This window comes from Aythya ferina (assembly GCF_964211825.1).
Source record: "Aythya ferina genome assembly, chromosome: 11".
In the NCBI taxonomy this organism is placed as follows: domain Eukaryota; kingdom Metazoa; phylum Chordata; class Aves; order Anseriformes; family Anatidae; genus Aythya; species Aythya ferina.
Window position 1 is genome coordinate 3,133,026 of NC_140307.1, and position 27,275 is coordinate 3,160,300.

A 27,275-nucleotide genomic window follows, 5' to 3' on the forward strand; every position below is an offset into this window, starting at 1 on the left:
AAAACCTCATTTCCTTACATCCAGCCCTGCCATTCTGCTAGAAACCTACTGCCCTTCCTTTCTGCATTTATTGCTCACTTCAGTGCCACAGTTTTGCACCTGCACGTCACAACGACAAGGTGCAGCACCCTCACAAACAGCATGGCCAGCAGGGAGTTAAGCAGCAATTTTGGGGAAGTGCATTTGTTTGATTAGTTTGCACGTAAGGTGATTGAGGCCACACGTCTTCCTAAGAGCCCAGAGGAGAGGTTAGGGCCTGCACCACAGCGCTCTGCAAAAAGAGCTCTTTGTCTGGGGCACAGGAGGATCATGCTAACCGGGGAACCTAAGGGAAGGCAAGGCTCCAAAACACAGTGACAGCCAGGTTTTGTTTTAGCCCAAGCAGGCCTGGTTTTGTGTGTGCTTAAAAACTTTTTTGTTTGGAAACGATTTTGCCCCAAAGCTTTGTGATTACAAAAGCTTATGAGAAAGCTCCACTTGTGAGCAGCTGAGCTGTCACACTGCCTGGCAAAGACCTGGCAGCCCACACTGGGGTTTAGAAAGCTTCGTACATGTTGTTCAAGGGAAGGATTCCTGCCTCACTTCAAGCTTCCTATTCTAATGCCACTTTCTGTGCCTCATTCTCGGCCCCGGACAAAAGCTGCTGGCCTCCCAGAGCTGGGACTGTGACTAAGTGCTGGTGTCAGCTAGCAGCTGAGCAGCAGGGCAGAGCGAGGGCTCTGGGGGCTGCTTGTCAGCAGTGAGAAGCTGAAGTCTCCCTCCAGCCTGCACCTTTTAGTGCTAACCACTTGCTGCAGCCACCTAACGCAGACCCAGCAACAGCATGGGGAGGGGGATGCACGGGAAGATGCTCCCAAGGCAGCAGAACGAGCCTTCTTCAAGAACATTTTTCTCCTTTTTAGCCCAATATCCACCCGTATGAAGGAAAAGGCAGGTTGCTGGGGCTCTGAGGCTGGCACTCGTGATGCTGCCAGACAGAGCCTTATTGTTCTCGCAGTCCCTTGCGTGTCTGCATCCCTCTGTGGCTCGTGTCCTCCACCGCAGGCACAGGGGAGGAGGCTAACCCACGGGGGGGTGGAAGCTCGTGTCAAAGCCCAGAAGACACAGGAACAAGCTGGAGGAGTTGTTCTCAGTTCTGCCTGCCGCTGTAGCACTGGTGGGAGATCCCCAGCTCCTCCACAGAGAAGGAACAAATGAATTGACTTTGTATTTTTACTTTTCTGAGTATTGACAGGTATCAGAGGATACACCCCTGCACAGCTTTAAGCAGCGTCTGATCTCCAGCAGCACTTTCAGGTGGGGACTCAGTGACACCAAACCTAAAGGCAGAGGGCAGCCGGCAGGGCAGCACATCTGCTCTCCTGCCTGCTGAAGCCAGCTGAGCCTGAGTCATGAACAACAGCCTGGTGTGCCAGGAAAAGCTGTCGTGGCTGACCCTACTGTGATAGCCACCATTGTGAGCCACGAATACAGGGTACGTAATTTACTGTAAGTCAGCGCGGAGCACGGCACGGCCAGCCAGCTCCTGCTGAATCACTGCCTGGATGTCATGCAACAAAAGAGGCTCCCACTCCGGCCACTGCCTGTAATGACAGTGAGCACATTCCCTGACTGCTCCACCTCTCCTCGGAGACATCAGTCAGCCTGCAGGAGGGGAGACCCTGGTGGCTATGCTCACCCTGCCTTTTAGGGAGTAGAAGTGCTCCCAGGGCCATCCCATTGTGCTTTCACTAAGTGAAAAGCTGCAGTTTAAGACATTTACCAATAACAGTTCAGTTTTTCCACTCGTTGTTGCCAGCCAGTCGCAGAGGTGGGTGACAGAAACCCCCAATTTCTCAGCCATTTCAGTGCAAAGCTTCAACTGCCAGCGGGTCAGGGATAAACTGGACTGTGAGCTGCCTGTGACCTGCTGGCTGAGGTGCAGGAACGTGATCCTTTCTGCTGCCTTTTGGCACCGGGTGGTCACCTCCAGCAGATGCCAGAGCACAGCTGGGTCAGCAGCTATCAAGAACACGCCAGAGCCCGTCTGCCAGATGTGAGGTCACCTCCTGCCTTCTCCTGCATGAATTTGGGTCCTTGTCAGGTTGGATCACAGAAGGAAAAACAAAAGCAAAGGAACTGTCAGGAGATCCTCATGTTTGTTTCTTTTTTTGCAGCTGAACCAAGAGCTGCCTCAGCACTGGGAATAACGCAGCGCCTCTGCCAAACTCTGCCAAACTTGGACTCCCAGAGCACTGGGCAAACGTGCTTCACTGCAATCTCTTACAGCTTCCAGATCCAGGCCCCTCCAAAGTTGACGAAGGGAAAAATAAGCAGTGAAAGTTTCCAGCCCTGAGCACAGGTGCTGAGCTGGTGCCTGGCAGCGCTGGGGAAGGACGTGGTAAGCTGCAGCACTTGCTGGCGCACTCTCCCTTGCTACCAGTCTCTTTCTTGCCATTCTTCCCCGTAGCTGAAGGCTCTCAGACCTGCTGAACACCAGCCTCGTGCCAATCTCTGTAGTCTCCAGGCAGTTTACACTGCTCTTTGCATCGTGAGTACATTTTAAAGCCTCCAAGCCAAGGTTGCTGCCCTTTCTTACAAGTTCTCTGCTCAGCTCTCCGTATCCAACAATTTTCATCCAACTGCTGCGGGTGGCACAAAGCATTTGAGATTGCTAAGCAGAATGGGTCTTTTGCTCACTTCCAGCTTCCTTTGCTGAAGAATCGAAGCTCAGGGCAGCGCTTTGTTTCACTTCCACACATGGAGCTGACCAGTGCAGGCGTGTGACATGCTCATATTGTCATGGCTTGAGAAAAATGTCATCCTTGTGACTAGAGCAAGCAGAATCTCGGGTGCTGCCATCAAAGATCAGTGTTTAGCAAGGCAACTTATTTATTCGGGTGCAACTCTTACTGCAAAGTATTTTTAACTGATCAATTTAATAAAAGCAGAGCTATACTGGGCACAGGTCCTTCAGACACTGGAGAGGGGTTGAACAGTTTCTGTTTTGCTCTTTGCTCTTTGCAAGTGTCCTCTGCTCTTCAGAAATGTCACATCAAAGATGTAAACCTGGATTCCCCTACAGCTAACCGAGGGTCCTTGCTTTCAACAGGGAACCTTCTGTCTGTGCACAGAAACATAAATGACTTTTCCCAGCTTACTCACTTACTTTCTGCATTCTCTGGCATTGTGCTCAGGACAGGGGGCAAAGAAACTGAGCAAGATCTAGAAGGGCTTGGCAAGCCACTCCGTAGGGTGTCCGAAAATTGCAGTGCACACTGCAGCTGGCAGCAAGTCTCCCAAAAGGAAAACGTTCGGCAGACATCTATTGCCACAGCTGCAGTTTCAAAACAGAAGAAGGCCACTTGTGTACATTGGCCTCCTAATGGAAGCTTGTTCTAACATCTGCAGAAGTATGTTGTGTGTCAACACCCGCACCAGATTCCCAGCCAAAAGCAGGGTGGGAGGGAGTAACAAACAGGGAACTTTTCACTTATAAAAGCCCTCCTTTTCACCAAAAGAGCCTTATAAAAAGTGGCCTCTATCTAGGTCTCCATTTAATCACTGGCATGAAAACCAGGGGAGCTGTAAACTTGCCAGCATACCAAAAGGGTGAATTTTCCCTTTCGATGCAGAATTTGGGCATAGCTTTCTCCGAGCAAGAAATGAAAGGTTTAAGAACAGGTCTCACGCCCTTTGTTGGTTCATTCAGCAGAGCAGAAACACATGCAGCTACTACACAATTTGCCTAAATAATATCCTTGCAAATAATGAAAATAATTCCTACTGTGCTGCCCATCTGTGAGCACACACAAGCTGTTCCTAGCCTCCCTGGGAGTAGGTGTGCACACACAGAGTAGCCAGAGGGATTCAGCAGGGGCAGTTGTGGTGGTTCGGGCACCCTCCAGAAAACACACCAAGCCTGCCAGGGCTAGGCACTTTCGATCTAAAATTGACATTATTTGTGATTAATGAAGCTACAAAACAAACACTAAACCCCCAGCCGAACTGGAGACACTCACTGCTCTGTAACCCCGTGCTGAGCAGGAGCTCAGTGGCACAGGTTCATATTTCCAGGCTGCCATAACCTTGGTGCATTTTGCTTAATATCCCTTTTCTCCCCGATACAGGCAGTGCCTACTTGAAAAACACGCATCATTCACCTTCCCTCTCTACTCCCACCCCGCTCCATGTGAGCATTTTGGGACAGGAGGACAGTTCTTGACTTGTTTGGAACCAGGTTTAGCACAACGATGCTCTGAGCTCAGCTGGAGCCCCGAGGCACTGTTAGATGAGTAAACGCTCAGTGACAGGAAGGATAAGCAGCAGTGACAACAACGACTAAACAATCTCCATTTATTCAAACAGAATGGAGATGAGGGAATGCATGTCAGTTGATATTTTTGGCCCTTCATATTCTTATGGAAATTAGGATGTTGCGTGTCCCCTCACAACCTCTCAGATCTGCAGGTTTTATGAGATCTTTTAAGCCACCAAAATCGCATTGGAATTAGAATCTAAGAGTGAGTTACCTAAGAGCAACAACAGCAACATCCCAGCCCAAAAAGATGCTGATGCATAGCAAGGAGGAATGCAGAAAAACCTCCAAATTATGTGTGGTGATGATGGACATGCACAGGAAGGCAAGCTCATCCCTGCAGCCAGTCAGAGCTCGGTGGATGTGTGACTTCTCTGTGGCACCAGCCTGGTTATTTGGTCCTGGGTATAACCACGTGCTGCACAGGAACCTGAGGTTGTAGTTTCATTAAATTTACAGAATAAATCTTTTCTTCCAGGAGCTGTCTGGCTGCAAGCAACGTTGCACTGGAGTTGCTCACATGAGCATATCTCCGAGTTCAGGAACTGTCTCAGGACATGGGGCAGGATCACTGATTTCACTGGAACTTCAGCAAAGCTGCAGCACATACAGCTGGGACAGGGACACTTCCTCACCCAGAGCACGTGGGGAACAACAGAGCCCAGAGCACGTGGGACATTCTCCACTGCTCAGGGAGTATTGCAAGAAAGAAAGTGATAAGGCCAAAAAATATCAAGAGGAAAATGTTCTTGTAAATTGAGGAGCAGGAAGACTGATTCACCAACATGGTAAGAAAGTCTACAGGACAATAGTGTTCCTCTTTGCATATTGCATTCTCAGCCACAGGTCATTTCTCCCAGCTGCCAAAGAGCTGTCTCAGAGCCTTTCGTCTGCTCTGGGCACAGCTGCCTGGGGACTCATTTTGGAATTAGCAGAATTGAGGGTGATGAGAAAGGCAATCCTACCTTCTTACCCGGGGAGCGGATTAAAATGAAACGGTTTTTCTTTTTGAGTAGTGCACGCACTTCCTGGCACTTGTCGTAACTCTCCAGTTCCACTGTTTCTATGCATTTCTGTTCATCCTGCAGAGGGGGAAATAAAAATTATCATGAATAGGAAGCACTGAAATCAGTCATATACCACCAACCTCTGCATGTCTTCCCGTTGCATCTGTCTAAAAGCTCTTCTGCCTTAAAAATAAATCTGCATGCAGACAGCAGGCCCCCATAAATCAGGCTGGTATCCCACCAAGAAAACACCCAGGTCTCTAAGCTACAGGCTGATTTGTGGCTAGCGGTCCACAGCACCTGAGCAAATAACACACTGTGGACAGGAACACCAGGCTCTGCCATCGCTGGTGGCCTCATCCAAGGATCTGAAGCCAGAAGCAAGGTGGGAAGGGCTCTGCCCCAGGCTGTGAATGCCCTGTCAGTCCTGCTGCAGGGCTTTTTGCTGCCCTGTCCAATGAATAACACACCGCACTTTTATAAAGCTTCCTGGCACGATCTCAGAGCACCCCCAAACTCCCGCTCGGCCTGGCTAAATCACCTCCCCCTTGCAATGAATGAAGGCGACGTTACTCTGCTTCTCCACAGGGCAGAAGGTGGCACAGGCATCGCAGGACAAGGTCAGTGGCAGCCACACGCGACAGGGACACGCTCCTCTCACGGCCATGCCCTGAGCTGTCAAAATGCTGAGGACTGGAAATAGAGCCCTGTACAGCCAGCACAGCTGTCGGGGCCAGCATCTCGCTGGGGAATATTCCCCTCTGCTGTATCTCCACCGACGACGACTGCAGGCCACGAACTTGGCTCCTTTCACCCCCGAACATAACTCAAATTCCACTCGTGGTGCGTGGCTCAGCTCAGCCGCAGAGCAGCAGCCCTAATAGGAACGGCAGCGTAACGCCGGGCAGATCATACGATATTCTCCGTGTCTCAGCCACCAACAGCCCCAAAACTCCCTTTTATTACACAAATAAGCAGTGAGCATCGCGGAGCAGTTCTTGCCGCTAAATCGCTGCCGTCAGCACCCCTCGTGAACCTCCCTATTACCACCCTAAATTAAAACCTCCAGCGGGGACCATCCCCAGCTCTCAGGCCGCTCCCAGGGCAGCGGCTCGCACCCCGGCGGGTTTGTATTTAGCAATTCCTGTAGCAGCGAGGGGGTGTGGGGTGAGGAAATGTTGTCGTAGCCAGGAAGTTACTGCGTGGCTGGAGGCAGGGAATGGAGAGTTCAGAGGGAAGTGGGCTGCGGGGAATTTCCTTCGCTTACCACTTGACATTTAAGTCACTGCGCAGAGCTGGGGCTGCGCTCGGTTTTTTTAACCCTCCTGTCTGGAGATGGGGGCCCAGCAGAGCGAGTGTGAGTAGGCACAGCAAGTTCTGAGCCACCGAGGGATGTCTGGATCTAATTTCGGGTTATTATTTTAATGACATTACTGTTTATTTCGCTTAACACTGAGTAGGTGAATGTGACCAGAGAACTGGCGAAAGGTACATTAGGAGGAGGAGACGGATCCTGCCCAAACCTAAAACCTCGCAGATAAAATCCTGCTGACGCTACTGAGCCCTTTGAAGGCGCAAGGCTCCTGCTGCCTTGTTTTGCAATGTCACAGCAAAAGGACAGGGATGGAAATAACAACCCCTCGGCAGCCAACAAATGATAGAGGAGGGTGAGGTCAGGGATACACGCGTTAGGGGACGGGTGATCTCATCCTGCCCTTTGGTGGATGGCCACCCACATCACAGCGCTGCCACACGACTGCTGCGGTCGCCAGCTCCTCCGCCAAGGTTTGCTGGGCTCAGGATGGACGTGGCCTGGCCGGGCACGGACAAGAGAGAAGCACAAAGCCTCCTGGCAAACCTGCCCATCCTTGGAGGGCGGCTCTGCCCCCAGCAGAGCCCGCTGGCTCTGCGTCACCCTCCTCATCCACGCCATCCATCCTTCCTGCCTCTTGGGCAGGAAACTGCCCTCACATCCCGCGCCAGCCGTCCTCCACATTTTAAGGACAGCCACGGGCTGTGACAGAGCTAGGGGACAAAGACTCAGCAGGTTGAGGAGCTGTGGCTTTGCTGTGTCATAATCTTGACTTTCAGCCGCCCCCCTCCTCCCTGGGGAGGCTTTGGGATTATGGCCCGGCCAGGGAATAAAGGCATGGAGGGTGGGGACACGCAGGGCCCTGCCTCACGGGGGCACTGCCTTGACTTTGCAAGGTGTAGCTCCTTCATCGCAGACCCTGGAACTCCTCAAGTAAGTTATCCTCCTCTGGGAAGGCAGGGGAGAAAGCAGCCAGAGAAATATGAAAACTCCATGCATGAGGCAAGGGAAAAAGTTTGTGAGCTCAGCTGGTGCCAGAATGGGGCCTTTTGTCTCCGTTTTACCCTTGGCGAGTGGCCAGCCCCTCTGTGTGCCTACCTGGTCACAAAGAGATCCTTTATGTCTGCTCTGCACAGCTCAGATAAAGACCAAGGGCCTGACCCTGCCACACGTCTCCAGGTCCCTCCAACCCCCTGCGACCCAGAGGATGCTCAGCATCGGGCAGGGACAAGGTTGCTTTTAGCAGCCCTGCCCCTACAGACTGGTCTCAAACACTTCTTAGCCAAGTTCCCGCTGCATTTCGTCTCTAGCATCCCAAGGAAGTTAAAGCAACTCTGTTCCATCTTGCTGAGACACAAAGGCTGAATTTAGCTGCCTGCATCCTTGCTCAGCAGGCTGCCCCACGGCACTGCATCTGCTGCCGATCTGCCACCTCTCACATAGCCACAGAGATGTGACCAGGGAACAGGGAATTCCCTTCAGGCCTCCTTCCCTCTACAGATTTTAGTGCGTGTTTTTTAAATTGCTTTTGCACTCGCTGTAAGGGACAATCAATAAGACACGTTAAAATCCTGGTACAGAAACCCCTACACTCACGATTTAATGCAGAAAAACAATTCCATCAGATATTCATAGAGCAGGCGCTGCTACTTCAACATGTATGTGTCTGTGTTTCACTTGCTTGGCCCTTAGGAAGAAAATTATTAAATGCCTATACATATTAATGCATGAGCTTAACAAAAGAATCACATTTGGCAAACCTACAGTTTCCTGAATGAAGAGGTGATAAAAAGGGGAAAAGGTGCACTGAAATTTTCATTTATCTGAAAGTAACATTGCCAGGACCTCATCGCTGATGCACGTTAATGGTCTGTGACCCTCCATTCACTGTATATCTCTAAACCCCTTGAAACAATAATCCTCTTCTCCAGCTGAGGATCTCAAAGCGTGTTAGTAAATCACGTTTGGGTACACATTGCTGTCACTTCACCAGCGGAGAAATGCAGGTTTTAACTGCGCCACTGAGGCCACACAGGAAGCCAAATGCCGGCTGGATCCTCCAGCCTCTAGAAGATGCTTTGCCAAGATGACTTCTGCCCTGTTATATGCTACTCTTCAAAAAAAAATAATTGAAACTTTTAACCAAAAAAAATCCAACTTCTAATCCAAAAGACTCACTCTCTCTAATCCATGGAGTGATGGCATTGATTTGTTTAGCCTCCTTGCATAGGATCGCCCGTTCTTCGTATGCCCTCTGTAGCTCTGTGGGCTTAATTTTTATTCCAGCAAGAACACGCAGAGACAGCGAGACAAAAAACACCATTATAAAATAACCTGCCTGCTGGATCTGTGTGGGTTTGTGCCCAACATGCCTGTCACTGAGACTTCTCAGTAATGTCCCCAGCATCCAAACACCGCAGAGCTGCACGGATTTGCATCGGGGCACCTCTCCTGACATCTGGCTATGCAATGTTGGACGTGTGTCCCTCTTAACCGAGTCTTAGCTGACGTGAGGGTGCAGCTGTAGGGTGCTGTAGCTGGAGCTGGAGCAGCTAAGAAGAAATACATCACACTTGATATTGCATCAGCCCGCTGAAACCTGCAGCGCGGCGAGGTGCGGTGACTTTCACCTGCCATCTGCTCCCAGTAACACAATAGCCGACTGCAGTTTGCCTTCGGGAGGTTGCTCCGTGTTAAAACAGACCAAAAGGCTGATGAGCAGATGCAATATGGGGAACAGGCTTCCCAGGCGGGTCAGAAGTACATTCCAGGAGATTTCTATTGATGATGCTAAAATACAGTGTTTGTGTTATGCTCAGGCTGTACTTAAAATGTTATTGCCAGGATCTTTTGTTGGCCTTCTGCTCTGCTGTTACTCTGCACACCCAGACTTCAGAGACAAGGGCAGCTGCCAGCTCGTGCAATTGCATAAACAAGTGTGCCTGCATGTGAAACAACTGCTGAAGGCAGTGCGAACACCTCTGCACGAAGGGCTCCAGCACACCAGGGGCTGATAACGGGACAGTGTGTCCAAGTCACTAGCTCATTTCCTGGAAATCTGATGGGCTTAGAGCGGTTTCAATACGCAGGCTCTAAACCTGGCCTCACACACAGAAGCTGATCTCCCTCCCATTTAACCTACTTCAGTCTAACTTAGGATGCATACAGAAATAACTGTGTATTTCTGCTGCCCAACGCTCTATCTCTTTTCTTTTTCTAGGGCTGCTAAACCTCCCGTCCAGCAAGCACTGAACGATCCCATTTTAAAAAGTTTCTTCCTAAAAGCAAAAAAAAACACAGATCGAGATCCGGAAATAAAAGCCACCGGAGCACGCTGCACCACAGGCTCTCCTTTGACATTGGGCAAGTCACTTCTCATCTCAGAAACTTAGTTCCCCAATTGTGAGACAGAGACAGCAACGCTGCCCTGACTCACGTTACTGGAAGATAAATACAGTAATAAACACGAACTGCCACGATGCTGTGCTAACGGGACCCCTCCTGAGTACAGAAAATTGCCATTTCCTTCAGTTTCCCTGTAGTAAGTCTGCACAAACACACGCTCTCCTATTGAGCTATCAGACAATTTTGTAGCAATTTCCTCTCCTAAGATATTTGACTTCACTGTAAGCCTGTTTAATAGCCTACAGATATTAACATGATCTCTTATTTACAATAATGGGGCCTTGTAGCTACCGTAGCTCACAGATGCAATTTATTACAGGATGTTACCACAGTCCACAGGCTACCAGAAAACATTATGTCTGGTTGTTACAAATGCCATTTTCCTCGTTGAGATAATAAAATAACCCTTTAAATGATCGGGATTTTTCCTTCTTCTGAATGTCTGTGAAAATTAATCTTACTTTAAAAGCTTCCTTTTCCCCTGTGGTAATAAGAACCTCCATATATCTTGGTTTTTAAGTCGTGCCCTCTAAAAAAAACCTATGTCATGTTTATGGACTCAAATCCATTTGTTCCTTCAGCTGGAGTCAACAGGTGTCTGGGGGACTTGGATGCAATCTGCAGAGGGATGATAGTTTGCAGGACCAGGCTGTGTCGCCCTGGGTAAGAGCTGCAGGTCTCGAAATCCCCACTGCTTTGCCTGTCTTCCAAGCTGCTCATCACCTGACGCTGACTTCTCATTTTGGTATTCTTGCACTCATCATGACATTTCAAAACTAAGAACGAACGCCTCCAGAAAGCCTCGGGATTTGGAAAGAGCAGGAGGGTTCAGCGTACAGGAGGAGGTAATGCCATTTAACCTAAACTGCTCATAACAAATCTTCTATATTAGGCAATGCTAAGTTTTTTTTTTTTTTTTTTCAAAAAGAGAACCAAAGTCATTTGTCAGTCCCGCTGTTCCTGAAACCACCACAGCAGTGCAACTGCTGAAACATTTCCCCATTCTTGTTCCCTTGACACGCTGCACAGAAACTTGATGTGCTTTTATTTTCTATCCTCCTGATGCCCACGACTGACCCGGACCCCTTGTGTCAGACGCCGCGCAGGCGCACAGTCCTCGTGCGGCTGTGCCCTGAGAATCCCTGACACTTCTCCTGACACATGCATGCAAAAACCTCAGCCCAGAGGCTGCTTCAAGCCACCACGTACCAGCAGGGCTTGGGACTGAGCTGCCCCTGTCTCAAATCTCTCTGGGCTGCAGTTTATGTGACTGCTGTGGCAAATTCAGCTCTCACAGAGCCCCTTTCAGCCCAGCAGCAGAGGGGCAGGCTCAGGAATTATCCACCTGTACGAGCAGTCCCACTGCAGCCCAGCAGGACTGGCCCTGAACTTTTCATTCCTCTCGCATGAAGATGCAGGGCAGATTTGGCTTGGCTCTTCTTTCTTATTTGATTAGAAACAGCTCTAAATGAGGCCGTGAACTTACGGCACGCAATTTATCTAGGGAAGTTCAGGATAAGGCTCCCAGGGGTCCTTCCCTCAGCGCTGGCTTGCTCAGCTAACAGGAAGAGATGAGCCAAACCCAAACTGTGTCCCCTTTTAAGGAGGAAGGCAAGCGCTCAGGATCTTGCCCTGCGCCCAGCAGTGCCTAAATGAAACCCTGAAAAGTCTGGCTAGGAGCAGCTCCAGCTCCTTGAGGGGTGCCAAGCAGCTGCGGGGCCGCCTGTCAGCCCCTCTAGCAGCAGGTGGGCAGCCGGTCTGCTACAATGCAGTTTTAGCCTTTAAATGCCAAAAACTACTTGCACATATCCTGCTTCCGCCCAAAGTTGTACTCTGTTTGCCTTGTCACAGGATGTCCTGCCCCCATATTTTTTTTTTTGACAATAGCACTGTCAAAATATTTACTGGCTGAAATATTTATGATATATAATATACTCCAAAACGCAGCAGCTGTCTCTTCTTCACAGCATTTAACCTTCCCAAAGATATCTGGAGAAGTCCTTTTGAAAGGAATGGGCTGGAGGGAAGAGTGAAAAATGCAGGAATGTGTGTCACTGAGGGCCTTTATTCAAGGGAGTTAGCTGTGACCATACCTCATCCTCAAAGACCACAAGCTGTGTTTTCCGTAGCTGGACGTAACGATCCTTCCACAGTCCCAGGAGTCCCCCACTGCTTTTCTTAATCCAGCCAAATTTCTCTGCGTTTGGAGCTGACTTTGGTTTCTCTGAGACCTCCTCCTTTGTATCCTGCAAGGGCACCGAGAAAAGCAGAAGGGAAAAGGAATCACGTTAAAAAGCACTTTCCATCCATCTGACGATGGTCTTCAGAAAGCCTGCCCAGAGCAGACCCCAGCACCCACCACGTGTGCTCCCTCCCCACCAGATCGCACGGAACAAAGCCTGGGAGAAAACTTCCAGAGAAAACTTCTGCAAGGAAGAGGAAAGCTCAGCCAGCTCCCCCCCGACAGCCAAACCTTTGGGACAGAGTTAGTGAGTGGACAGCACAGACCTTGGCTACTCCTGAGGATGCTGCTGGGGTGGCGGTGAGTCCCCCTTGCTCCTCTGCTCCCTGTGGCTCTTTGCTCCCCTTTCGGGGAAGGTTCTCCCCACCAGCTGGTGCACCAAGTGCTCCTTTAGTAGCAACACTCCTGTTTTGCCCACAGTCACTTCTGCAAGCTCCTCTAAGTCTCGCTTTGCTCTCAGAGCTGCCCTGCTCGCACGGAGTCACTGCGACCTGTCCCAACACGCACAACTGCTTTGCTCTCCGCTTGCCACCGGCTGCGATGGCACTGCAAGGCTCCTGTGACCAACACAGCTTTGCCCTGGAGGGCCAGGACTGCATCACACCTGCACTGAGATGCTTCTGGCCCGGCACACGGGCTCTGGCGGGGCTGCTGCCGTGAGGCTCTTCCTCAGGAGCAAGCAGAGGAGCACTGCTCGCTGCCTTCAGCTGAGCCACAGCCGCTTACGAAAACACCTCGCCAAACTCGTGACCCTTACAAGGAGGCCAACCCCAAATCCTCCAGCGCCCTTCCAGGAGCCACACTGTTAGCCCAAAACTTGGCTTTCCTCCTGGGACACGGCACTGCTGTTGCCTGTGATGACAATAATCCCACTGCAAAAACGCGATGCATTTCCTCTGAGTAAGGATGTGTGACAGAGGCAGGAGACAGAGCATCCCCAAATGGTCCTGGCTAGCTGCTGAATGAAACCTTTTCTCCTAGGAAAAAGAAAACAAACCAAACAAACCAAACCAGTGTGGCTGTAGCCATCGTGTTTCTTAACATGAGGAAATCCCATGTGCATCGGAAGGAGTCAGAGCTGGACACTCCCATGGCCAGAAGGGAGTAGGGATAGAGCGAGTGAGTACGGACGAGTTCCAAAAACTCAGAGGAAACCCTTGCTAACAAATCTGTTTTCATGCACCAGACTCCCAGCGAACACACCCTTGGATTGCATTTGGGTGAGCTGTTCCTCTAAAGACAGCTCTTGCACCCACAACGAGAGGAAAAACAGATTCAATTCCCTGCACACGGGCACTTCTTCCAACCTCCAGCGAGGTCGGGGAGAGGCTTCCCGTTTCCAGGTAGGTGCAGACCAGGCACAAGAAACCAAACCAAATGGCCTCCTGTAAAAGTAAACCCCACAGAAAGGGGTATAACGTTCTTGGCACACTCTGCAGAAGTTGTTTCAATTGTACCGAGCGGCGCCCCAATACAGGATGATAGAGCATAAAAAAGTTTTCCGGGAAATGAGGGGTACTGCGGTTTTTTTTAAGTTGACTTTTTAGGTTGCCAGGAAGTTGTATTCAGTTGTGATCTGCTATTTCAGTAAACATCAATCGCTGCACAAATATAGACCTGTTGGTCTCCTGATTGAGCACCCTTTGAAGTCATTTTTAGACAATTGGCCTGGACTTCACCCTCACTCCTCGCAGCTTTGCATGGCTGTACCCGCACGAGTAGTGACTCCAGACCAAGAGCTGCCTGGCTCGCCATTACTCCCAAATGTTTTTACTTCTTGATTTTTTTTTTGTAGGTTCCTTTTGCTGGGCAGATTCATTTTAACCATTCTTCCCCCCTCCCTCTGCAGATGGCAGAAGGGCTATCTGAAAGAAAACACACGCCAAATAAGTCTGCCTGTGGCCTCTGCTCTCTACAGAGTGAAAACTACCGTTTTCTGTGGTTTTACGATAAAAGTGCTCACTGTCAGGTCGCAGCACGACACAGCTACTTCTGAAAAAGCAACCTGCCCCGGTAGCCAGTTTTGCTGGAGTTTATTTTCATGCCAGCACTCCTGTGACAGGCCGAGCTGCAAGGCTACAGCCGAGGTGATCCCGCAACCCGCCTGCTCCCACCACCTACACCAGCTCTCTGACATTTTGGGGCCAGTCAATCTTCTCAGTACCATCTCAGGGCTTCTGCTCCTGGGCTAAATGGGCCCTGCCTGTGCTGGGAGCCAGCGCTGCCTGGGTGCTTGCTCACTGTAGGTTCCCAGAGCACTGCTAAGATCCACGTGGGGAAGAACCCATGCTTGGGTTGCTCTCCAAACCCCACAGATCCTCCTGGAGGTGTAGGTCCTCATGGAGCATCCGCAGGGAGGATCTCTGAGTCCCCACCTGCCCCAGGGTGCCAGACCCCAACTTGTCCCCCTCAAGAGGCTCCCAGTGCCAAGGATCTCTGCAGGAGGAGGAGACACAGCCTGCCTCTGCCACCCAGACCCGGAGCCTCCTGCCTGCGGGAGCCCTTCACAGCCTGCTAAAAGAGGAAGGATGAGATGGGATGGGATCGTGCAGCAGTCTCCTGAGCCCGAGCTGCCTGTGTGGCCCTCTGGTCCTGCGTCCTTAAGGCTACGAGGACAGTGCTACACACCAGGGGAGGTTTGCCAGGGAAGAGCACCATCAGAGCAGGACTTTGTGTCCACTCCGCACCCGCTGCCTGCGATTCCATGACTAAAATTGGAGCGCGGCACAAAGAGACGATTTGCTGTTGTCAATTCAGCTTTCTGCGGGGATTCCTTCTGCTGGAGGCAAGAAATGCTAAGATATCCTTTCCAGGATGTTCTGGGGCTGGATTCATGCCCGACGCTGGTGTAAATCCACGAGAATAAACCCACTGACATCAGCCAAGCGAGCCAGCGTAAACGAGGGAAGAACTGAGTTGTCCTGTCACTGGCCGAGGCCAAAGGCACGGGTCCCAAAGCCACTCCATACAAGTTGTTTTTGCAGTTTCTAACATGGGCACCAGCAGTGCAGCACGAGTTTGACTCTTACAGCCCGGCTTACACTTCAGTTTTACAGCGTAGCAGAGCTCAGCATCCCGCAGGGGCACAGGATGGCTTTTAATTTAACAATTAGGCAATTCTTTCTCCCTCCCTCCCCCAGTCCTTTAAGGGCCCACAAAACCACACACTTTTCATGGCTTCGAACAACAACAAAAGCCCAGCAGCCCCGTCGTGGCGGTGTTTTTACAGGTCACACACGCTGCCCAGAAGTGGGTCGCTGTCCCAGTCGCCCCGTTCAAAGCAAGAGCAGCCAGCTCATCCCATGCTATCTACACAAGACGAATGCATCTCCAGGCGCCTTCCCAAACCTCAAATCTTTTTCTGCCCTTCCACCTTCCCTTCCGACAGGGCTGGTGGCACTTCCACTTCTCCCCGGCCTGCGGGGATGAACCATCTCCCCGGGCACAACCCGCTGGGATCCACGTGAGCCTCGGCAAGCTGCAGCTGGGGCCCCGTCCCCAAAGGGCTCCCCGGAGGATTCCTTCGCCGAGCAGCCCCCAAAAAGCCTCCTCGCTCCTGCCCCTCGGGCTGGGTGCCAGCTGGACGCTGTTTTTGTGCCGTGGATTAATTTCACGGATGCCAGCGGATAATGACAACTTTCGGTCCCGACCAAGTCGGGTCGCTCTGCAGCCTCCCCGCTGCCCGTTTGGGGAGGAGATTTCATTCTCGCCGCATTTTTGGGAGCTGAAATAAGGGGACGGGAGGCAGGCAGCGGCTCCCAGCTCCACGCACGCCGAGCCTTTGTGCACCGGCAGCAATTTATGGGGGGGGTCGTGGGGCTGGGACCGCCCGGGCGTGAAACCCCACGCGTGTCTAGGGGGGAGCACGGCCGGCGGGGACACGGGAGGAGCAGGAGGAGGAGGAGGAGGAGAAAAAGCAGGAGGAAGAAGAGGAGGAGGAGAGGACAGACCCTGCGAAGGCTGCGGGCTCCGGCACGCCCGGCTCTGCCGCCGCTTGTCCGCCCCGAGCGCGACAGGGGAGGAAAGTTGGAAGCGGGGGCGCCGGCTGAAAAAAAAAAAAAGCCAGGAAGAATTACAGAAAGCAATAATCATCATCATAATTAAGCCAAAAAAATTAAAGACCAGCGTGGCCGGGGGCTGCCCCATACGCTTGGCAGCCGGCGGAGGCACCGAGGGGCTCCCAACCCAACCCGTCCCATCCCATCCAGCCCGGGCACGGCTGGGAACGGCTCAGCACGGCTGGGAACAGCTCAGCACGGCTCGGCACGGCTCGGCACGGCTCGGCAGGGCCTTTACTCACTTGCTCCATGGCTAGCACGGACCGGGGGTGCTCCTCAGGGGCTCCGCTGCCGGCTGCGTCCCGCTGCGCAGCGCGGCTCCGGGTGGCCGGGCATGCCGAGCCGAGCCGAGCCGGGCCGGGCTGAGCCGGGCCAAGCCGGGCTGTGTCCTCTGCACCAACTTCTTGGCGAGCAGCAGCAGCAGCAGCAGCAGCGCCGGTTTCCGGAGCTGCGAGCGCGGCCCCAAGGAGGCGGGGATCCCCCCCCCCTAACCCGGCACGGCCCCGCCCGGCACGGCCCCGGTCCGCGGGGAGGCAGCGCCCGGTGGAGGAGCTGGGGGGAGAGGGGGAAAAAAGGGGTGTGGGGGTGTATGGGGGGTCGTGGGGATGGGGAAAGGGGGGTCCTGGGGTGGGAAGGGGGGTGTGGGGTGGGATCTGGGGTGTGGGAAGGGGGATGTGTGGTGTGGAGGGTGGGCATCGTTTTTGGGGACAGGTCCCCGGGGTGGGATGTGTCTGCGGGGGGGGGTATGGAGCAGAGGGGTGGGAGAGGGTCTGTGGGGTGGGATATGGGTGATGGGGTGGGGTAGGGTGCTAGGGTTATGGGACATGGAGAGTGGAGGTGGGACAGGGACCGTGGGGTGGGACGTGTCTGTGGGGTGGGACATGGAGCATGGAAAGGAACAGGGACCGTGGGGTGGGACAGGGTACCCATCGGTGTGACACAGTCCCTGGGGTGCAGCAAAGGACCATGCAGGTGTGACAGGTCCCTGAGGGTCAGCCAGTGTCCCCACAGCCAGGTTAGGGTCCCCAGGGGACCCCACACTAGGATGGGGTCCCTGGAATTGGAGCCACCCCACGGTCAGGCAGGGTGGGACGGTGCCATGGGGACAGGGGACAGCAGCACAGGAGCAGCAGGACGGGGTGCAGGACGCAGAGAGGCGAGGGATGCCCACGCAGGTGCCGTGTGGGCACCGAGCACCGTGGCTCCATCACGGAGCAAAGCCCTGGTGCCTCTCCTGGGGCTCAGCTCCACGCACCAGCACGGCCCCCTCGGCCCCAGGGCAGCGCGGTGCTCCCATGCCAGCAGGTTTCGGGGCCGTGCCTCGTCTCAGCCCCAAGGGAAGCAGCTGGGAAGTGGTCTTGGGTGGCAGAAGTGGTTAACGCAACTAGTCACGCTCCGGCTATTGTTCTCCGCTGGCATTCAGCTTTGCAGACTTTCTGCTTCTATTTCGGGCCTGCTGAAGGGCTCGTGTACCCAACAGCCTGCCTGTTTTTCTCCTAATTATTTCAGTCGGTCTAAAAAAAGACATCACCTCCCTCTGCAAACCTTGCCTCCATTGTTCGTGGTATAGAAGATAGAGGGTGAGAAGGAGAGGAGAGAAGTATGGGCAGCGGTTCCCTCCAGGTTAAATGTGCCTCGGAGAAAAACAGGAGGCTGCTGAGCAGGGATGGAGGTGGCACCGGGCACCCACGGGGGCTGGTTGTCCCAAATCCTGCATGGACGGGGCTAGTGGAGGAGCCGGGAATCGCCCTGGGTTCGGAATGGGAAATCCTGGGGCTGCCAGGAAGCGATTGCAGCAATTGCAGCATCCCACCTGAGGCTTGAGGATGCTGCACGTTGCACCTGCCGCGATGGGCGAGGGTTTTGTCGGGGGGCTGAAGGCGCTGGGAAAAGCAAAGGGGAGATGGAGAGGGTACAGCAGGGCCCCCGTGTGCTCCACTTGTACGGGGTCGGATCCAGGACCGGAGCTGGGAGCGCACAAACAGCTATTAGTGGTCACGGGTGAGGAACACCCTGGCGGCACCTCCTCCCCATCAGCTCAGCCGTGGCTTTGGCAGAGGCGCCGGTCTCGCCGAGGCGATACCTCTGCTGCGTAAACACTTTCGGCAGCCTCGCTGCCCCTCCTGGCAGCAGCATCGGGCCCAGAAAGCACCAATGTGGTGCTGGGCAAGCAGCTGGTGGGTTGTGAGCACCCGAGCCATTTGGTTTCCTCACCCCTATCCCATGCCAGGCACCTCGGAAAGGTGGGACCAGGACCCTCAGGCAGAAATTCGGAGTTGTGGCCGTGCTGGGGACAGCTCTGTGCTGCCCAAGAGCAGCTTTAGGGCTGGCTTAAAAACGTTTGCTTTTGGTTTAAGTTTTCCCAACTCTCGGATGGGATAGATGGTATTGCAGCAAGGCTTTAAAGTGATAAAAAAAAAATCCCAGGCACGAGGGGAAACATCTGGCAGGGCAGAGAGGCCGTAGGCTGTGCTTCTGACTCTCCCGGAAAATTCTAATGGGCGAAAAAGTGAAGAATATTTTTAGCATGCAGTCACCGTGCATGTGAGGGCGTGTGCACGGGGACGGCCGCGGCGCTGTGGTTTATCAGCTGCCGCGAGCACACGGAGAGCATCGCACTCCCCTCGTCCCCGGGAGGAGCTGGAGTCCACGAGAGGAAGGCGAGGAAGATGCTGGTCTTGTGAGAAGGTGGAGGCTGGTCCAGAAAAGCCGTCTGATGACAGCACGGGGGCAGGAGCCCACCCAGCATCGCATTCATTGACAAGAAGCGGCGTGGTGCTGCTGGGACGAGCGGGACGGAGCCGCACGTGGCGCGAGGAGCTCGTGCTGGTGAGTCACAGCGCAAGGACCTCTGTTTGTAACCAAACCCTGGGTTTTAACCCCTCCTGGCCACACACTTGGGCACTTCCCTGCTGTAGGGTGATGGCATTTGGGGTCCTGCAGCACCTCCATGTCTCCCTGCCGTGGGAAAGGAGGTGGCTTGCCGAGGCAAAATGGGGATGCCTTCGGTTGTCTTAAATTGTCCAAATGGAGATGTCTTTTGCTTGGCTTTGGTTGTCTTCTCTAGGCAAAGGGGACCAGGTCTGGGCCCAGAGGTGGCTTGGAAGAGCTGTCCCAGCACCCGCTGCTCAGCACCCCCAGGCCTTTCACAGCAAGGAATGATTTCTGCCAACCAAAACCGATTTCCGTGTAATGGGGTTGGGGCATCCTCCCGCACCCATCATCCTGCACCCATCCCACAACGCCCAGCATGCCCCGGGTGCTGTCTCCCCTCTGCCTTCCATGAGCTCTGCACTGTTCCTGGCCTTTGGGGATGTTTCCAGCAGTCAGTGACCAAAAAACACCCCAAATAACCCCCCCTCTGCTCCTTTGGCTGGAAGCTGGGATGTAAACACGCTAGGATTGTTAGTGTTTGCTGGGCTGCAAAGCCGGGCTGCCTTTGGGGCTCCGCCTGGACAGGGAGACCCCAAAACCGTGGCCACCCTCTCTCCTGCTCACTCCTCGCCTCCCCATTAAGGGGGAGGCTGCAGCAGGGCTGGAGGGAGGTTGGTGCTCCCGGGCTGGTGGCAGATAATGATATTGTATTTTATATATTTATAGGATTTCTTCGTGGCCACCATTTTTTTGGGGAACCCCACCAGGAATATAAAACCTGCACGGCCTCTGTGTGTGCCCAGCCTCCAGGGGTGTCTGAAACCCTTTTGGATGAGCACATGGGGAATGCAAGGAAGTGGCAGAAGGGGTTAAATCCATATTTTATGCTCCATTCGGTGTCCTGATTGATGTTCCTGCGAGGTGCTGCTCAGCAATGCCGCATGCCCCCCGTTCGAAGGCACGGACCCCGCTGGTGAATCGCAGCCACCGCCTCCGCTGTGAACGTGAGTTTGGGGAGACGTGCTGCAGGCTTTGGGGTAAAAAAAGAAAGGGAAAAAAGCCAAAATTAAGCAACAACCTGAACACAGCTATGGGCGGTGTACCGAGCAAATCAGTGACATTGGCACCCCAGCCTTGGGGGCGAACAGGACGCCAGGAGATTTCTCCTCGCTGCTCCCCTTGTTTTTTGGGGCTGTTTCGGCACGGCGGTGCCACCGAGCTGGGGGCTTCGCCTGAACCTCGGTGCCTGCTGAATCCAGCCCCTGCTGGGAGCTCCCCGGGGAGCTGGGGCGGCTCAGCCCGGGCTCAGCTGGCCGCCCTTTCTTTCCTCATCCCCTGGTCTAAAAAGCGAAATCCCCCCTCGCGGCGCGCGTCGGGCGCGCGGAACAAAGAGCTGCTGGCCCGCTATTAATACATCAAGGGGAAGCACCAGGAAGGGAGACGAGCTAGTGGGGCTGGAAGACAATGTTGGCACCAGAACAAATGGGGCCAGAACAACCGGACAGGAATAAATTGAGGCTGGGAACGAGGGAGGCTCTAATCCCCTGCAGATGCTGCCGTGGCTCCTCGGCAGTGGGGACAGAGAAGTGAGATTTGGGGATTTTGGTCCTGCGGTGGCCGAGGATGGTTTCTCGGCGTAGCCTTGCAGCTCACGGACTGTAATCAGAGCTGTCAACTGCACTGAAATCCTAAATGGTGAAAGCTGAGTACAGCAGCCCTGACACCAGCACGGCCCGAGTGCAGCCCTGCAAACCGCTGCGTGTCGGGAAAAAGCCCCAGAAAATCAAAGCCTGAATGGCCCCAAATCACCACGTGCTGCCTTTGGGGCTCCCTCAAACTTAATGAAGGAAAAACTGTTTGATTTCAAAATGCAAATCATTTGTGGTTGATTTTTTTTTTATTATTATTATTTTTTTCTTAAATTACAGTTCTATGAAATTGGGAACGTGGCATCCCAGGCGTTGTGTCTGGGGACTCACCACCTCGCCAGCTGCTGCCGAGTTTTACTGGGGGGGTGTGATGGTGGCGAAGGGATTTATCTGGCAAAATTGGGGCTATTGGAGGCGGAGGCACTCATTGCTGGTTGGGTTTGCAGGGAGCTTCGTGAGAAGCTCTCTTGGGGCGGGTCTGGGTTGCCTTGTGGTGAGCACGCGGGGTGGCCGCATCCTGCACGCTGCCGGCACCAGCCCGGGAAACCCACGTGCTGTGGGGTGAGAGGGGGATTTTTCATCCGGGGGATGATCTGAAAGATAGAAACAGGAGGAAAAGTGAGATAAATCAGTTCAGATTGAAGGGAAATAGCGGGAGACAGCATGATAAAAAAAATCCCCCAAGCCTTCTGGTTTTAGACCAGCTCAGAGTAGTTTGAAAAGAAATACAAAGTTTGTGGTTTTGGGCCAATTAGCCCCTTTTTAAAACTTAAATAAAATAAAATCTTATTCCAGATAAAAAATAAAACCTCATCTTTCCTTAAAAACCTTCTAGAGGAAGGGTTGGGTGTTCCTGAGGCACTTGGTTTTCAGGACCCCAGGAACATTGCCGGGCTGGCACGGATCAGAGCAGCTTAGGGCCTCGCTCTGATTTTGGGTCGGCTTGGGAAGCAGGTTGGGATCAAGCAGCTTAAGGAGGGATTTACAGTGGGCGCTGGCAAGTAAATTCTTTCACATGAAGGGCTTCTTGTGTTTGCCCATTGTGCCCGGGATGGGCTTTGGAGGGCTTGCACGTGGCCGAGCAGGTGGCACATAGAGGGATGTAGGGATGCAGGGATATAGGGATAAAGGGATACAGGGATATAGGGATTCAGGGATGCAGGCACACAGCGAGTGCTAACATTTGGTGCCCCAAAACATTGCTCTCTGTTGGTGTCGAGGCCAGGGGGCTCTCAGAGGGCTGCCTGAATTGCAGCCTCACCACGGCTTGGAGACAAAATGCGCTGTGGCCACGGGAGGAGGTTTGGCCGAGAAGCATCAGTGGGCAATGCTTCCCTTCTGGAATTGCACAACGTAATTAATGCTGGTAATAAACGTGGAATCTCATTACCTCCGCGGCGGTGAGGTGCTCCTGGCTGGTGGCAGCCTCGGTGCTGGGGTGGGAGGCAGCATCCAGCCGAGCTGCCACCAGCACGTACAGACCCAGCGGGGCGCTGCGTCCCCAGGCAACCCCCATTTTCCAGGGCTGCACCACCGTTTTGGCTAGATTTTGGGGTAGAAATACTCTCCTCTTTGCCCCTGGGTGGGGCATGCTGGATGCACAGAGAGAGAAGCCCCGTTCCTGCCCTAATCCCCCCCAAACACCACGAGCTCCCCAGCAGGATCAGGCCTGCAGGAGCCATCAGCCAGCTCCGGCCGTTTGTCACAGGAAAGGTTACGAAGCCCTGGGGCTGTGAACTTTGCAAATGAGTTTCTGCTCCACGTGGAATTGGGCCATTTTCCCCCTTCCAGATGATGAAAGTGCATTTACCATCCCCTGGCCGCGCGGGCTGGGCAGCGCTGACTCAATCACTCCAGTGACATTTGTAAATGCCTTTCTGCAGCCTGGCCAAGGCTCTCGCCATCCAACACAGGAGCGTTTTCCCTTTTTCTGTGGTGTTTTCCCCCTTTTTTTTGCAGTGTGTGAATCCCCCCCGGTGCTGTTTGTGGCCGGTGTCTGCTGATAAACACCCCAAAATCTCCCCTCCCTGTCAGGGTGGCAGCGCCAGGGCCGAGCAAGGCGCACACCTGGGCACCAAGCAGCATCCCCTCGGGGGCAGCTCTTTGGGAGGGCAAATGCTCCCGGTTAACAGGACAAAACACCCAAATTGCAGATGTTTTTTGGCCCCCCCTGTGCTCTACCAGCTGGCGATGCTCGGGCAGGGCGAGCTGAACCTAACCGAGCACACAGCGCCTGTCCTTTGGCCGGGACCCTCTGCTCCCTCGGAGCCCACCGAGTTGAGAGCTTCCAGCAGCAGCCCCGGAGACCTCCAGCCCTCAATCTTCCTCCTCCTCCTCCTCCTCCTCCTGCTGTTCTCCGGGACCACAGCCCGCTGTGTGCGTGCTGCCATCCCCACCTAGCGCCCGCCGAGCGCAGCTGCTGGAGCTGCGGCTCCCCCCGGGGTGCACCCAGCACCCCTCAGCCCACCCAGGCTCCAAAAAGCCTTCTTGGAGACATTTAGGGCAGCGTACGAGGCCAAGACAAGCCTTTAGCGATGCTGCCCTGCAGGTGATAGCAGGCTGCGGACTCCCAGAGCCACAGACGGCATCTCCTCATTTTCCTTCCACTAATTGCCCCCGCTCCATCTCTGGGGAGAGGCCGGGCTTGCGCCATCGCCCTGCGCCCTCCCTGCTGGTGGCTGAACCACGGAATAATTCGGGTTAGGAGGAGCCTCCCCAGGTCCCTTCATCCAGCCCTAGAGGGGCTCCTTTCGCAGTCCTTGCAGAGAATTGTTCCCAAATTTGGCTCATTCTTGTCCTGCCTCCAGTTCCACCACCCCCTGGGCCATTGTGTCACAATTTCCTTGGCCCCACAGCCCCCGGGGGTTCTCCTGGGTGCTGGGGCTTTGCTGCTCCCACCCAGCCCCTATTCCCCATTCCTGCTCGTGATTCAGGTGGGGGCTTTTTTTTTGCCTTTTGGTGTTTCTTTTTTAGGTTTGGTTTGACTTTTTTATGGTTTTATTTGTGTTATTTAACTTCAGAAACCAATTAAGGCTGTGGAGGAAGCACATTTTGGGTAGAGAATCCAAAGGACCCTCTCTTGGAAACACCAAGTACAACGATGCTGAGCAGCCCAGGAGCCACAGCTCCCAGCCCCAAGGCACGGGACAGGAGGCAAAACCCAGGCGATGAAGGTGCAGCGTGGGCTTCTCCCTATTTCAGAATGAAACCAGAAAAAAAAAAAAAAAATTAAAAAGCACACTGGCCCTATTTTCGCTTGGCAGAACCCCCCTCGCTGCTCACCCATAAAAGCCGGATTCAGTAGCTCGGCGTAATCCAAACTTTCCCTCTGCCGCCCTAAAGAAAACGTTGGAACAGAGCGAGCTCAATGCCCGCTGAAGAGGCCCATTTATCTGCAGGCTGAAAGAAAGCAGTAGGATAATATTTGGAAAAGGCTGCAAGCACCCGGCCCCGGCTGTGCACGATGGCAGCAACCTGCCGAGGGGGCCAGGGGTGAGGCCGCCCCCCCCAGAGCATCCCATTTCCCCATTTCCCCTCATTTCCTGCCCATTTCCATGCTGGCCCCAAAAGGTTTTGCCACATCCCTCTTGTTTTTGGGTGTGTTTCCCCCTGGAAAAATAAAAATGAGGCGTTTTGGTGGGGAGGGTGGGCAGCAAGCCTGCCTGGTGCCAGCATCCCGGTGGGGCTGGCAGCCAGAAACTGCTCCTTCCCCTTGTTTGTTGGAACTGCACGACCAGCTTCATCAGATATCACTTAAAACCAGGCTGATTTCTGCTTAATTGGTCAGTAATAGTGATTTAATTGGCAAAGCCGTTAAGAAGTCGCAGCCCCCCTTACGGCAGCATCAATCCGAACACGCAGAGCCTGGCTGGCACTCAATAAATGTTGCTCTGCATTTCTTTTTTTCTTTTTTTTTTCTCCTTGTCTAAAAGTGCTAATGGCTGTTTAACATTCTGTTGGACATCTGATTCCGATTTGGAGCCTAATTAGCCTTGATGAGGACTAATAAGCAGCTTTCAACATGCGCCCAGGTGAGCGTCTCGCTGCTGTCTCCTGTGGGGAAGCCCGGATTTACCACCAGTTGCCGATGCAAATTTCTGTGGGGCTAATCCAGACACGTCCAGGGCTCTGCTGTGCCTTACACCACTGTCATTAAGCAATTTCGAAGCCCGTCGAGGTTTTTTTTTTTCCCACTTGAGACTGCTTTTTATTGCTGCTGAATTTTGTTTCCTACAGGATTTGCCCTCCCGATGCTCTCGGTGTGTCCTTGCCCGTGGCGCCTGGCTGAAAACAGACATTTCTGCCCAATTTGCCAGCCTTGTTGGGGAAGAAAATGAACATTTTGAAGGTGTCATTTTTCTGTGGTGAGAAGAAAACTTTGAAATTAGCCCTAAATTAGCCATTGCACCTTGAAACCGGGCTGCAGCTTGAACCAGATGACACCGGGAGAAGCCCACGGGGCCAGCCGGATGGGGCAGTGATCGATGGCCAGTGATCGATGGTTGATGGCCCATGGTCGATAGTCAGTGGTCCACGGTTGATGGTCCATGGTTGATAACCAATGGCCAATGGTTGACGGTCGATGGTTGATGGTCACTGGTTGATGGTTGACAGTCAATGGCTGATGGTTGACGGTCAATGGCTGATGGTTGACGGTCAATGGTTGGTGGTCAATGGTTGATGGCCAATATCTGACGTTTGGTGATGAACGGGTGAACTTGGGTGGCTGAAGGTGGATGGCTGATGGCTGAGCCAGCAGCACGGCAGCACGGCTCTGCGGTAGCAGCAGCGCTTGCCTAGGTGGAGCTGCTTCTCTTCGGCATCGCCCCGCGTCCATCCGCCGGCAGCGCTGGGTCTCATCGCACGAACACCGCCTGGCTGCAGCTCCCGGGAGGGATGGGCAGGATCAGGCGGAAAGCAAAAAAAAAATCTGTGGGCTTTTGTTTGTTTTCCGTGCTCCCCCTTCAAGTGCTGTGCAAAAGGTAATAGCTCCTGGAGGCTGGGCTTTGGCAGTCCCTGCTACGCCGCCAAAACCTCCGGATACGCCCTGGGTGAGCCCGGAGCACGTCCCCACGCCCCGCTGGGGAGCGTGTCCCAGCCCCGGCTTTCTGGGGTTGTGGGGACACGTGTGACCAGCTCTCCCCCAACCTCAGATGGGCTGCTACAGCCCAGCCCTAGGGGCAGAGTGCTTTTTTTTTTCCAAGTTTCACAGCAATTACGGGACTGCAGGTAAATACCCAGACCTCAGGGCTGGGAAAAGTTGCCAATTGCCGTGCCGTGAGACAGGTTCAGCCAGTGACATTTGTTCTCCTCGGCCCGGCTGAAACAAGGACCATGTTACAGCCCTAAATAGTCGCTTTTGGGGGACAGGTGGGTCAGGGCAAACTTTATTTTTCTGGAAACAGCAAGCACATTGTGCAGGGAAGACTTTCCAAGGATGCTCCCCACACCCTTTTCAGGAAATACCACGCTGCTCTCCTTATTGCCATGCCAATAATTTTTTTTTTGTTTGTTTTTTAATTGGCATAAATGATAGTCTTGGCAGGGACACGCCGTGTTTTCCCTTGGCTGTTGGATTTTATTTTGAAATCGCTTTTGTTTTGATCTCGGCATCTCTCCACCCCCCGGCTCGCCTCTCACCCCGCACGTTCGTGCTCCCGGTGCCTGCTCTGCCGCCACCACATCTGCTGAACCCGGGCGTGAAAACGCCGTGGGGGCCTCCCACATCGGTCACAGCGGGTCCGGGGGGACGTCACCCACCAGGGGACACAGCAGAGGAGTTGCAATTTGCTTTGCAAAAGCCCCCGGGGCGAGGAGCAGGCGGCCGTCCCTGCCCGGTGACTCAGATCCTTCTTGGACACGTGGGCAGCCCTCGGAGAGCCCCGACGCCGCTGCGCGGGGGCCCAATTTTAGCCCTGGGACAGACATTTTAGCCCTTGGGGACAGACATAATAACAGCGAGAGACGTGTGGCTCCGGCCAGGGGAGGGGGGGACCCGAAATATCCTCCTCCACGCCGCGATGGCACGGCCCCTGCCCGGCGCCCGCGTAAACCAGCCTTGGCCAGACCTGCTATTCCAGTGGGTGGGGTTGGCTTTGTCCCGGGTTTATTACAAGCTCCCTCTTGGCACCAGTGCCAGCTCCTGTGCTGGGACGCTGCTCTGGGACGTGGTGGGGCTCGGCTGGGTGTCCCCGGGGGGGCTCAGAGCTGGGGCAGCTCCCTGGGGATGCAGCAAGGGGCTGGAGCACCCCCCCAAGCCTCGCTCGGGCACCTCCTTCATCCCCCTCACTTCTTAAACAGCAATAAAACCAAAAGCAATCCGAGACGAGTAAAAACATCTGGTTTCTTTCCCCCCCTTTTTTTTTTTTTTTTTTTTTAATTTAAGACCAGGCACATGGTTGATTTTTTTTTAATTGATCAATTTTCCCCAC

General features: G+C 53.7%; 1 protein-coding gene and 2 long non-coding RNA genes across 3 annotated transcripts in view; 2 read left to right on the plus strand and 1 right to left on the minus strand.

Annotated features, from left to right (window-relative positions):
- The window catches only part of LOC311442904, a 31,220-nt gene extending 25,974 nt beyond the window's left edge, over positions 1–5,246 (plus strand). The window contains exons 6-8 of the long non-coding RNA XR_014696941.1: positions 1,226–2,035; positions 2,157–2,380; positions 4,776–5,246. This is a non-coding gene — a long non-coding RNA (uncharacterized lncRNA). The remainder of the gene's footprint in view (positions 1–1,225; positions 2,036–2,156; positions 2,381–4,775) is intronic.
- The window catches only part of PLEKHO2 (pleckstrin homology domain containing O2), a 28,114-nt gene extending 11,337 nt beyond the window's left edge, over positions 1–16,777 (minus strand). The window contains exons 1-3 of the mRNA XM_084532615.1: positions 16,564–16,777; positions 12,115–12,267; positions 5,263–5,379 (exon numbers count right to left, since the gene is read on the minus strand). Of these exons, the coding sequence (XP_084388741.1) occupies positions 5,263–5,379; positions 12,115–12,267; positions 16,564–16,572 (279 nt within the window). The 5' untranslated portion in view covers positions 16,573–16,777. The remainder of the gene's footprint in view (positions 1–5,262; positions 5,380–12,114; positions 12,268–16,563) is intronic.
- Positions 16,778–17,223: 446 nt separating this feature from the next.
- On the plus strand, positions 17,224–27,160 carry LOC311442599. The gene is made up of 3 exons (XR_014696770.1): positions 17,224–19,150; positions 23,865–23,997; positions 25,081–27,160. It is a non-coding gene; the product is annotated as an uncharacterized lncRNA (long non-coding RNA).
- The last annotated feature ends 115 nt before the right edge of the window (positions 27,161–27,275 follow it).